The 14,124-nt window shown below is 38.2% G+C and overlaps 1 protein-coding gene across 4 annotated transcripts in view; it reads right to left on the bottom strand.

Annotated features, from left to right (window-relative positions):
* The window catches only part of cdh4 (cadherin 4, type 1, R-cadherin (retinal)), a 435,407-nt gene extending 421,650 nt beyond the window's left edge, over window positions 1–13,757 (bottom strand). The window contains exons 1-2 of one of the 4 annotated variants that reach the window (XM_087271794.1): window positions 13,702–13,757; window positions 8,448–8,559 (exon numbers count right to left, since the gene is read on the bottom strand). Coding sequence is in view for 2 of the 4 variants with exons in the window: in NM_001045273.2 (NP_001038738.2) it covers window positions 8,299–8,559; window positions 11,120–11,185 (327 nt within the window). In the remaining 2 variants the exon portion in view is untranslated. 4 annotated transcript variants of the gene reach the window in all.
* Window positions 13,758–14,124: the final 367 nt, after the last annotated feature.

The following is a 14,124-nucleotide window of genomic DNA, read 5'->3' as shown; positions in this document are numbered from 1 at the left end:
ACTTTTTTAAATGTCTAATCATCTTGTTTAATCCTGCCCCTTTTCGAAGAGCTGCACAACAGAATTTTACAAGTTCAAACTCCAGTGTCACCGCAGCTTTCCCTGTAGATTTCAAACAAGCCTGAAGGACTCAGTTAGTTTGATCAGGTGTGTTAAAGTAGGATTGGAACTAAACTGTGCAGAGCTTTGGCCCTTGGCCCTGGAACTGGCTTTGACACCTGTGGCTTAGTCCCTTTATGCACAGGGGTCACCAGAGGGGAATGAACAACCAACTTATCCATAATATGTTTTACAGAGCGGATGCCCTTCCAGCTGCAACCCAGTACTGGAAAACATCCATACACACTCATTCACAAACATACACTACGACCAATTTAGTTTATTCAATTCACCTACTGTATACCGCATAACTGTGGGGGAGATTGCGAATATGGAAAGAACATGCAAACTCCACACAGAAATGCCAACTAACCCATCCGAGACTTGAACCAGCGACCTTCTTCAGCCACTGAGTCGCCCACATTCAATACATGTTATACATATTTATACATACATTTATAAGAAATATTGAATTAACAGAACAATAATTCTGTGTATTATTATTATTATTATTATTATTATTGTCAACCCAATCTGTAGACAACACATCTTGCATTAATCTGTTGATAATACATATTTTAATTTAAAATAAAACATTACTGAACATGTTTGTCATTCTCCTTTGCTTATAGCTGTTTGTTTGATTACGCTGACTTTGGATGAGGCTCTTCCCAATCAGAAGTCAGCTAAAACTCTCTCTTGCCAGTTTTTTTTCTTGTCTTACTATTTTTTTAAATAAACTGTTAACCCTGTTGTGTTAGTGACCACAAAGCTACACAAGGGCTCAAGCAGTACCATCCTAATGAGCTTCTGTAAATGTCTGTATCCATGAGAGCCTCCACAGCATGCCATAAGTGTGGAGAGCAATGTGTTTGCCAGATAATGAGCTAAACTTTGAGAGAGAGATAGAGAGAGAGGGAGAGAGAGAGAGAGAGAGAGAGAGAGAGAGAGAGAGAGAGAGAGAGAGAGAGAGAGAGAGAGAGAGAGAGAGATTCAGTCCAAGCGTCTCCATCTCACAGGTGAAGTCCTACTTCTTCTTCTATTGTAAAACCGCCATGAGATGCTGTGCGTTTGGATTTAATGGATGTCCTTGTGGGAGAGACATATTTTTAAAGCGAAAGGACATCTGAAGTGTGGACTTACTCTATTTTATTGATGATAAAATGTGCCATATATGTATAATGTCTAGGAAAAGGCAAAGCAGGCAGTATATTTGCGGCACTGCAAATGCCACAAATCTGCCAGAGAAGTCAAATGACTCTGACTATGCATAAGCACTAGTAATTAAGATGATTAATGGCCGCCACTGAACTAACGGCAAAGGCGACTGACTTCCATTTCCCACCAGCATTGCGTCGAATATTAAAGGGTTATGCACTGAAGTTCATCGCTCCTGTTCTCTTCAACACATTCTGACAGGATCCTTTCAGAGCAGCATTTAGGGGTAAGTGCGACTCAAATCAAATTGCGAGAGTCTACCTGTCCTCCTCCCCCTCTTCGCCCATTTCCATCTCTCTGTCTTTGGCTTCAAAGTGCCTGATCCTGCTCTTAGGCCGAGATGATGGTTTACACTACAATGTGCAATCAGTGGAATATCCGTTTTCATGGTTTATCTGTCCCAGGTGGGGTTCTGCTTTGGAAAAGCCCACGCTCAAATGCTCTGTTCGCTTTTATAGACATTATGTGCTTGTATAAATGTTTGGGTGCTGTGCATGATTGTCTGTATTGTTTGTTTTTTATGTAAATCTCAATATATCTGGTCATCTGATGAGATTCAGTGTTTATTTATATTAAATAAGTTAATTGTATTCAGCAAGGCACGCTTAATTAATAATTTTATAATAAATGACAGAATTTTTCTTAGTTAACACAGCTCTTCTGAGATGTCTGTTCATCAAAAGGCTCAAAATGATTAACTGTTTTCATAAATGTATAAAGCAGCAAAAAAAGCAAGTTTGCTTGGGTGCACACGTCAAATATGATGTCACTGAGTACGTTTACAGTAATTAAGAAAATATGCAAATTAAAAGTCTACCAGCCCTGACTCTGTGGTCATTAAAAATCCCATGGCACTTCTCGTAAAGAGTAGGGGTGTGACCTCGGTGGTCAGGCCAAATTCCCTCTCGGCCCTTACCATCATGGCCTCCCAATCATCCCCATCCACTGAATTGGCTCTATCAGTGTCTCTCCAATGTACGCGACGAGCCACTGGGCAATCTGGTAACAGCAGAAAAGCTGACCATACACAGGTAAGTGGTCAGCTGATAAGCGCGAAAAAAGGACACAGTCACACAACCCCATATCGGTCATTTTCAAGACAAAGATCAGACATTCGTTCCTCTGGCTACTTAATTTGTGATCTTCAGAACTGTATATAGGGCTACGTTTTCAGAATGAGCCTATGTTGGCTTCGTCTCTCGGTTGCTTTGAGTTGCCCCCTGTTCTTATAAATAATAGTACAATGGCATTTGCATCAAGTATGAAAATCAAAAGTATAAAATTAGCTTAAGTGTATTCATTCATTAATTTTCTTTACGGCTTAGTCCCTTCATCAATCTGCGGTCGCCACAGCAGAATGAACCAATAACTTATTCAGCATATGCCCTTCCAGCGGCAACCCATCTCTGGGAAAACATTTATACACACTCATTCAAACACATACATATTCCGTATGTCTTTGGATTGTGGGGGAAATCGGAGCACCCGGAGGAAACCCACACGAACACGTCAACTGACCCAGCCGAGGCTCGACCCAGCAACCTCCTTGCTGTGAGGCGACAGCACTATCTACTGCATTACTGCGACGCCAGCTTAAGCATATTTTGTATTCTAAATTAATAAATTCTTCTTGACTTAAAAATCAACATGTTAGAATGATTTCTGACTGTAATGGTTGCTAAAAATACAGCTTTACCATTACACAGTTACAGTAAATAGTCAAAATATTATTAGATTTTGATATTTATTTTTATTATTATTATCTTTGTTTTGTTTACAAAATAAATGCTACCTGGATGAGCAAAATAGATGTTTATTATTCTTATTATTATCATCAATTCATTCATTTTCTTTTCGGCTCAGTCCCTTTATTAATCTGGGTCGCCAAAACGGAATGAACCATCAACTTATCAATTATGTTTTATGTTGCGGATGCCCTTCCAGCTGCAACCCATCACTGGGAAATATTCTTTTTCTTCTTCTTCTTATTATTATTATTATTATTATTTGCCAAATATTTGTGTGAAGATACCAAAAAAATTTCAAATATGTAGAAATAGACACAAGATTTGTATATACTCCATTGGGATTTATTCTGTGATAATGCCATTAGCTAATTACAATTATTAAAAAATTGAACCTTATTTTATGGAGTTACTATGACAGCAACACTTGTTGATGACGTAAGCTTTTGTACACACAATCACTGTAACAAATTTGCTTGAATCTCCCTTTTTCCCTTAAGATGTAGAATATGCTCATGCAGACTAATGCATTAAGATGTGCTTTATAAGTACTACTAAACAGTCATTGTTCAAGCTAATAAGCAAATAGTTAATAAGCAAAAGTGAGAATTGCTCTCCATACAACAGTTACAATCTCCTATTTTCAGCGTGTCCTCCCATGCATGAAAACACAGAATTTATGCATGAGTTTATACGTCTATAAATGTTTGCATAAACGCCGGAAGACATGACGTAACACAATAAAAGCTCATAAAACATCATTTTCTCCTGAGCTAGACTTCCCACCACTGTAACGAGCCATACTAAATGATCGCATCATCAGTCAACGTTGCACGCTGCACGAAACTTACCATTTAGGATCTGGAATCCAATCATGTAAAACACAAATGCTTACCATACCTATTTACTGTGGCCGTGCGGGTGCCTTTCATATGCTCCCGAGGCCAGCTGAATATGTGACAACCCTGGCATTTATATTTTGTCAGCATAAATGATGAATCTTTTCACATGCTGAGTGAAGATGAATCACATCTAGTGAGGCAGAGAGCCTGAAGGGACTCACGCTGTCTGTTTTTACTGTGTAAAGATATTAGAAATGTTGGATGGTTGAATTATAACCACTCCGCTCAACTTCATTCAAGGGGCCGTGCCTTTAATAGGCTCGTTATCCTTAGAAGTACAATAAAAGTGATGACGAGGATTAGAGGATAATAGGTATGGATGCACCGCTGTTGTCATAATACCTGAACTTTGCTATAATTAAAAGCCCGGCGCGAACAAACACCTTCATAAATGAAAAGAAAATAAACACAACAAGCTAGCGGTGTAATTAAACGGAATCAGCAAATTGCATCGCAAGCAGCTGCAAGACTAGCGGACAGCTGGCACAAACCCCGACTGCCCAGGCCATGAAAGAGCAGTCATATCTGATTCTGTTTGGATGGCCAGGCTTTAGAGACCAATGCTAAGCAGTACCTAGAGAACTGAGATGAATCGCTCACTCTCACCCCAGTGCACCGCAGCCATATTAAACAGTTATGGAGGCAAGTCAAGCGGAACTTTCTACTCTCAAATCCACCACCGAGTTCAAGTCTCAGACCACACCGCGCTCCTGAGAATTTCCCAGCTTGCCATTAGCATTCGCAAGGTGTCAGAGCAGTGTTTACAATTACGGCTAAATTGACGCTGGCTTTTCTCGACTTGAGCAAACCGACTCACCCATTACTCTCCCCTTTGACGGTTCTGGGTTACACAAGGCTGTTATCATTAACGTCCCTGTGAGGCGACCCCACTCCCCGATTACTACGGCTCCTCTGAACACATCACCCTTCCCCCCCGGCCGGTGACTGTACATTAATCACTCTCCATATAAGAGCTCATACTGCAGCCTGACGATATACACCCAAGTGCCAAGTTGTGCTGGGGTAAGCATGTTTTTGAAATGAAGAGTGCACTATTGGATATTGAAGGAAAGGTGGTTGCTTGAGCGCCGGTGGATATTGTGGGCACAGAGTCAATCGCAGCAAAATGCTCATATCCAAATCCGCGAGTAAACAAAATGATTGACTCATGTGCGAGTGCTTGGACACGCGCGCCAACACTCCAACGGCGTGCTGTGTAACAAGCGCATCTGATATGTCAATGGCTGACAATGTTCCCTCAACACCTTCACAAGCTGCAGTCAAAACAATCTGTTCTTGGAACTATGGTAAACAGAAGATTTAGGGTTTGTTTGCATTTTTTTTTTACATTTAGTCCTGATTTGTTTATCATTCACACTGTCATTTTCAAAAACCAAATCTAAAGGTGCAACACTAAAACAAACACTTACTATTATTATTAGTAGGGTGCGAATTATACGTTGATGAATGGGGGGGACTGTCATGAACCATTATATGGGTGCTCAAATATATATTAACATTATCTATTATTTAAATAGTAATATTTATTTAAGATACAGATCAGACAAACTATTTCTTAACTATTAAAAGGCAGACCCACCATACCTCACCATTTATTCGTTTTATTATGATCTTCATAAATCAAGCATTAAATTAGAGGGATAAGATCCCCCAAACCCCCCTGTAATTCACAACCTGGCTATTACTGTAACTCGTGACTTATTACTAGCGCTAGCAATAACCTACTTTGTTTTGTTATTACTGAGCAAAAGTTTGTAAAAATAAAAATAAATAAATAAATAAATAAATATGCAGATTTATGCATAATGATTTTGGCATAATATAGTAACTAAAAACTTGAAATATGAAATAAAAAACAACTTTTTAACTGTTATTTAAGGTTTAAAATACAAATCAAATTAGATCCATTTGTTTAGTAAAGCTCTCATTTAATATATCTACTAAATCACAGAGATAAATGAATTTGTTACAATAAAATGTATAATGTAATAAAATGTAATAAAATGTATTGTAAATATAAACATTTGCATACAGTATTAGTCAACAGGTTGTTTTTAATCACGTGGTTTTGATGCCGCGCGAAATTAAGATTAGGAGTTTATTGAGCTAAAAGGCATAGTTAATTGTTTGATAAAAGTATGAATAGTATTATTATAATAAAGTGTGACCGAAAAACAAGGCTTTTAGAATTTACATTGTTGACATAACGTCCCAAACAGCTTTGTGCTGTGACTGAACACCCATGTGTATACATACAACATTTAAAAAAATATCTTTATCACTTGGTAACTCATGAAAAGTCAATAAAATGTATAAGGAGTCGAAACAGTGCCATGAATCCCTGATGCAATTGAATGAAGCCCCAAAAATATTGTTAAAGTTGCAGCTTTATCCATTAAAGTATAGGTTTTGGACCTGCATTGTAATGGGTAAAGCTGAAATTTTAACACTGTTTTAAGGGCTAGTCTTCCATGGTGTCAGTAGGAAAAAAAGCATTTTAACATACATATTTTGTTTAATCCCATCCAAATCTGCCATACAGAGCCTAAAGCCCAAAGTTTACTTTGATAACACATAAACACCCTCAAGGAGCCGCCTGGTGAATAAACAAATTACTGCAATAAAAAAAATGCGCACCTGCTACCTGTATGCACAAAGTAAATGGTGCACATAACGTATTTTTGAAACTACTGTGGTAACCAAATTCACATCACATGCTTCTGTTGCATAAAAAGTGAAGTGGAATACAAATAAATGGCAAAAATAAAACTGTTGTAATAAAACTAACGCAACCAAAATGACCAATTATTGTTATTAAAGTTATTGTTATTGACTCTGGAATGCCCAGACAAACCCCTCACTTTAATGAACAGGGACATGTTAGTCTGATCCAAATCAATATGTGGAATCACAAATGTTGAGTAATCAGACACATTCAAGTAGAGCTTTTGTCAAGACATCATGCCTCATTTTGGTTTCATTTAGAGGTCTTTTGTCTGTGTTGTGTCATATTTCAGTAGAACAGCACCAATTCATCTGAAAGCAGAACAAGGACCAACTTCCCAGTGTTTAGATGCCAGCATTCACGCACAATCAGCTGCATTAAAAAAGCAATCACATCAGAATCCATTCACAAGTGTGAACGCACCCCAATTTCTGCAATTACCACAAAGATTTTTAAATGGACTTTCTATAGAGTTTTCTATACTGATGTAAAAGTTGCAGCTATCCTAAAAACAACAAATACATCTCACTTTAAACAACCACATTCATGTGAATAAAACCATTGATTACCCTGATAACAGTTCTACTCAATCAAAGTTTGAATGCAGAGGGGGAAGAAAAAAAAAACAGGTAATTGATCGAATCAATGTGCCATTTTCCTGCATGATTTGTTTCTGCAAGTCCAATTTTACCCGCGACATCTTTTCTCCTTCCATAACAGCAAAACAAATTCCACAGATAAAGCATATCCTTGCATAACGCACACACATGCATGCACAATGGCAATGAAAAGCGACGGAATAAAAGGACGGCTGAAATCTTGCTGAAAAGAAGTGGAAAAGAATAGAGGAACTGTATTACACGCAGGACAGAGGGGGAGCGACAGAAAAAAAAGCAAAAGCTTAAGGCTCAAAGCGGCAAAAACACCCAGCGGGAGCTGAACAGAAGATTTAAATGAGGTTTCTGTAGCCAGCCGGGCCACTGAACTATCCATTAAATTCAGATTATGGGTTTCTTTCCGTTTTTTATTTATTTATGTTTTTAATCATCCAGCCAAGGTTTGTCTGATAGTCAAACTAAAGCTGAATAATATGCATATTGATTGTGATCAGTAGGAGACACTGGCTTTGAGAATTTTATTAAAGCAGACGTGCGCCAACTGTAGCTCTTGATGATTAGGAATGCGTATACGCTTATGACACCCACCTAGATGGAAGCGTTGCTTTTGGCACATCGCGGATGTGAGTCTTTAAATGCATCACCTGACATTTCGCAGACCTTGAAAATTGCATTGGAGAAGCATTGTGTGTTTTAAACGTGTTCTAATTGCATTACTGGTCCTGCGTGTACTATCAACATTCAGCACGCCGGCATATCTGCATCTCCGCTCCTCCTTTTTAAACCGTTTATTTGTGCTTGTTATTCCGCACTGTGCTTTTCTTTTGAAGCCAGCTGAAACTGGTTCCAACACATCTTGAGGGATCATACAGTAAGCCCAACTACTAAATTACTGAAAAGGTAAAAGCTATTGTGCATTTTCTCCAAAAAAATGCAAAAATCAAGCTGAAATGATATTCAACATATTGCATTTAGCCTACACACACAGAAAAAGGGAGAGGAAGTGATACACGAGCATTTGTGTTCACCCACAAACCTGTTGCTAAACCTCCACTGAGATTAACGCACACACACACATATAAACCAGCACCGAATTGTGCAATGCACTGCAAGCTCTTACCTTTGTGGATGTTCAGGCCTTGCAGCACAACCCTGGGGACAAATACGGTGTAGAAGCTCTGGGAGAAGCCAGGTCTGCATGGAGCAACCGTCTGAGCGTTCCAGTGACTCCCCTGAGAAAGACAGACATTATTGGCTATGAAGACACTAGAGAGGGGAAGTGGTTAGGCAAATTGATTTGTGACCACAGGGCTGTAGTTATTATTCACGGTTATCGAAACCGATATAAATACCTACAGGAGGCAAAATCACAGAGCAGGGATGCCACAATTTTACTGTTAGGGTTGAATAGCTATTCTATAGTGCTCCAAGGCTTATGTACTGTACCATCTACGTCACTTTCAGCCGGGTCAAACCAAAGCCGAATAATATGCACATTGATTGTGATCAGTAGGAGACACTGGCTTTGAGAATTTTATTAAAAGCAGACATGCGCCAACTGTAGCTCTTGATGATTAGAAATGCGTATACGCTCATGACACCCACCTAGATGGAAGCGTTGCTTTTTGCCTTATGCACTTTACCATCTACGTCACTTTCAGTTAGGTTTAAGTAACTTTTTTCATCAAACCAAAATCATGTAACTTGATATTTACCATTTTATAAATACATGTGAATAAAATTCAATACCTTACAGTATAATAAGGTTCCATTAGTTAATGTAAGTGAATGCATTAACTAACATTAATTAGCAGTTAATATGACAATGTTTGCCGTATTTACTGATATCTTTGTCTGTTTTAGTTAACAAATTATACAAATGTTGATTGATAGTTAATTTACCTAAGGTCACTTAACTAATATTAACATATACAACTGTTGACTAAAAAAATGCATTAGTAAATGCTGTAAGTGCATAAAAAATGAATTAATTTCAGTTTAAATTATTTCAGTTTATTGTAAATAATGTCACTAAACATGTTAACATATTTGTTTTTTTAATTAATATTCTTTAATTCTTAAAATTATTGTGAGAAAAAATATATACAAATTATACATAATCTGTATATATAAATTAATGATAAATTATTTAACTAAGATTAGTTAAATAATTATCTGTAAATTAGGTAAACATTGTAAATAAGGATAGTTATACATTCATTATACAGTCATTACATCAAATACACTAAAGTACCTCCTATAACCTGGTTAAATACCCTCTGGAGTGCATGTTGCGAATCCCTGCTTTGCTGTAATCCAGTGGAGTGTTTGAATATTCAATACTTCTATGCAAATATGTAAATTGACAAATTCTAAATCAAAGGCGGCAAATCTGTGATTTAATTCCCATTCAGAATGCCTGCATGGTTTTAATGGTGGTTTTCAAAAAAAGTGAAAACATCAAGAGCTTCTCTAAAAATTTAACAAGAGCTAAACGAGCCTGTTTGATGATTAAAATAAACTGAGGGTGAAAACAGGGATGCGACGGAAAACAGGAAGTGCAGAGGAAAGAAGGTTGCGCTGGAGATCTGCCATGTAAATCAGTGGAGAAATTGTGCCCATTACAGTGGCATCTATTTTAGGAGAGTGACCTAGTGTGTGTGTGTGTGTGTATGTGTGTGAGAGAGAGAGAGAGAGAATGTGTGTATGCATCAATGGATAGTGCTCACCACGGAGATTTAGCATAATTAGATGGTGGGTCATATTCAGGTTATCCCAGTCTCAGTATGGTGGTCTTTTCTAAAGCGATCTAGGGTTCAAGCTCAGGCCTCGGATGTGTCTAAAACCGAATGAGAGGTTGCCTTTAAGGGTCTCTATCTTTTCCTCTCCCTACATTTTTTTCCCTCCCAGACAACTCTGAACCTGAAATATCAAGACAACAAAGAAGCGACGCACTAAGCTCTTTCATATATCCACGGAGGAACAGTCTCTGTCAAAGCATCCCTACAGATCACATTAGTCAGAGGGCTGTGAGATGGTTACTTTCTAAAGCATCGCTGCCTCTGCCCACCATGTGAATGCATCTCTATAGCTACATTTCACCCCCAGCTGGATATATTTTTATTCTGAATGAGTCATCAAAGTGAATGTCAATATCCACCACGTTCAACGGCAATATGTGTCTTATTTGCAGAACTTATATTTACTTAACACTCCAGCACCTTTTAGATTTCATGTACAGGGCTTCTTCTACTCGTATTGTTTCTGGAGAGAGGGAGAGAAATGTGCATCGCTGACTCTAAAGCAACCCTACAAGTTAAATTATCCCTGATGTTATGAATAGGAGCATGAATATTCCTTAGCATGCATATTAATATTAAATCGATTTGCATATTCGCATATTCCTCCGGTAAGGACAGAGCAGCACTATTACTCGCAGACACACCACAGGCATCGCCGCATCCTCTGCAATGTGTGTTAAAAGTGCAGCTGCAAGCCACTGCAGCTTACAGATAGACGACTAGTGTTCACCACAAACTGATGTACTTGTTGGAACGCTATTTGACAGAAAAAGCGACTATTATATAAGTGCTACGACAGCAATTTTGGATTTCCAAACACACAAAGTATTTAAGCGCTCAATGCACCACTACTGTTCTTTGAGTAAGTCGCCTACCGACATAAATTCACCTACACAAGTGCACTCCACCAAATAATCAGCTTACTAGAATTTGATTTTAAGTAGTAGCCTATTACTTCAGGAATGTTTGTAAATAAAACATTTAGTCTTACCAAAGATGTGCCCACAACTAAGGCACACGCCACAAGAATCGCGCAGCCGGTTTTCATTTTGGCCATCAGCGAAGGAGGCAGATGTTTGTTATTCACAAACGTGCAGATAATTCCTGTGAGATGTGCTGTCGGTAGCAGGTTCCGCTGAGCGATGCGAGAGAATATTGTCCCGGTCGGTCTCGCGCCCTACTGCAGGTGGACAGGCGCTGTTCAGCTCAGCACCACGGCTCCGCTGGCGGCGTCACAATCGCTACAACTCCTCCTACCGCAGCGTACTACTTAAAGACACACACTGAGACGCACTACAGCACGCTCGACACTTAAACGGACACATTTTAGGCGCGTTCTGCATATCTGGATGGCTACTTTAGATTTCAACAGACTGAAGATCAAATCGAGTTATTGGAGCTGTTTAAGGGGAGTCTGACCACCCTGATTTAAGATTAGATGCAATTAGGGTTTTAAATTAAATGTATATTTCAGATAGAACTGTCAGTCGATTAAAACGTGTTATCTACTTAACGATGCGGAGATGAACTGATCTGACTATTCATAAATTCAATTGGATTGCGAAATTTCAACAAAAAGTCATCATGTTTTAAATGTATATCAGACATTAGTAGTTTATTTCACAACAAACATTTAGACTAAAGTAGCCACGATTGTTTTTAGATATTCATTCATTCAATCATTCATTTTCTTTTAGGCTTAGTCCCTTTATTAATCTGTGATCGCCACAGCGGAATCTACCACTTCTAACTTATCCAGCACGTTTTACGCAGTGGATGCCCTTCCAGCTGCAACCCATCTATGGGGAACATTCACACACACTCATTCACTCATGCACTACGGACAATTTAGCCTACCCAATTCACATGTAACACATGTCTTTGGACTGTGGGGGAAACTGACCCAGCCGAGGCTTGAACCAGCGCCCTTCTTGCTGTGATGCAAAAGCACTACCTACTGCGCCACCGCGTCGCCTGTTTTTAGATATATTTATTTAAACAATGTTTAATGCAACATTCTTCGCAAAACAATCTAATGTTTCACAAAATAAAGACATTTATCTTAAAGTGTTATTACAAACTTAAATTGACTAAAATATGGAAAAAAAATTACGGATAAATTAAAGATTTAAAAGCTTTTTATTCATAATTGATCGAAATGTGAAACTGAAAATATAAATATCTAAATAGAAATAAAAAAAGTAGCTGACAGTGAATGTCTAATAAGTAAATATTAAAGGCATTTGATGGTTTAATGAATTCCAATGATGAATTCATACAGGAATCTATAGTCTGTCTTTGTGAAAAGGCAATGTCATCAATCGTAATCTTAATTTATTACAAATGGAGAATCATTCAGAAATTAATCACTGCCAAACTAACAGGAGATACAGTCCTGCTGTCATTTAATATTTAATTTTTTGTTGTTTAGTATCGTTGAAGTTTATGTCACATTGTGGACTTTTATGATCTTGACACCAATAAGATTTTTTTTTAAAAATTGAAATAAATTGCTTTTAAGGTGATTTAGAAATTACTCTCATGGGACTGCTGAATATCATTCATTCATTTATTTTCCTTCGGCTTAGTCTCTATTTCAGAGGTTGCCACAGTGAAATAAACTGCCAATTATTCCAGCATATGCTTTACAAATCGGATGCCGTTCCACCTGCAACCCAGTACTGGGCAACACCCACACACCCACATTATCTCTCTCTCTCTCTTTCTCACACACACACACACACACACACAACACTACAGCCAATTTTGTTTATTCAGTTCACTATGGTGCATGTCTTTGGACTGTGGGGTAACCCAGAGCACCCGGAGAAAACCTACGGAAACACTGGGAGAACATGCACACTCTATGCAAACAAATGGCCCAGCCAGGACTTGAACCAGCAACCTTCTTGCTGTTAGGTGACAGTGTTATTCACTGAGCCACTGTGCCACCCAACTGTTGAATTGATTGATTATTAATTGGTGTTTCCTTGTTTACTGTTGGAATTTCAGACATTGTACTGCAGTCTTGTAGTACCCACACCAAAGTTTCTTCCATTACTCCAGAGTATTCTCATTAAACGCCCATTTAAGCCTCCCATCACGGCACTAGCATAGCCAGGACTCACAATGTGGGTGGGCCCAAATAAATTTGGCTGAGCCAAGCCTAAAATGCATCTGTTATCAAAATATGCCAACACAACTACACCTGCTTAAATACACGCCACCGCTTAATCAAAGCATAAGCCTGTATGTCATCATAAGAAGTGTTAAGAACAGAAATAGCATGGCGACCACACCGCACATACACACATCTGACAGATGCAAAAAAAACAACAAAAAAAAAACACCATCATTACAGTAAATCATCAGGACAGTAGTGAATAGTACAGTGGCAGTCACTATGTAAAGTAGGCTTATGATAGAGTTGAATATTCTTGCTGCGATTAAAAGATGAAGCATTTATCATGCGATAAACAGTGTTAGCACAAAATTGACCTAAGCTGAACAAAAGTAATGTTAACAAGTATAATAACAACAATATTTACTGCATTCCTGTATTGGGTGACCAACCTTGTTCCTGGAGATCTACCATCTTACAGGTTTCAGTTGCAATTCATGTCAAACACACCTGCCTGTAATTATCAAGTGCCGTTTAGGTCTTAATTAATTGGTTCAGGTGTGTTTGATCAGGGATGGAGCTGAACTCTTCAGGACTTTAGATCTCCAGGAGCAGGGTTGAGCTGCCCTGCTCTATTGTATATGCATGTTCAGATGAAACAAATGTTTCAACCTAAATAAACTGCAAAAGGATTATGAAGTATAACATGTAGCACTTCACAATGACCTCACATTAGATGAACAAATGTTAATAATAAAATAAAAAAGTGGTAGAAAAAGCCTAATGTGAACATACATACAGTGCTTAGCATAAATGAGTACACTCCTACAGATCTCTATTTTAATGTATACGTTATACTTTGTTAAATTAGTCAG

The sequence above is a fragment of the Danio rerio genome, chromosome 11 (genome assembly GCF_052040795.2).
Source record: "Danio rerio strain M-AB ecotype USA chromosome 11, GRCz13ab, whole genome shotgun sequence".
Classification (NCBI taxonomy): Eukaryota; Metazoa; Chordata; class Actinopteri; order Cypriniformes; family Danionidae; genus Danio; species Danio rerio.
Note: the sequence above shows the minus strand (reverse complement) of the source record. Positions and strands in the feature narration are given on the sequence as shown.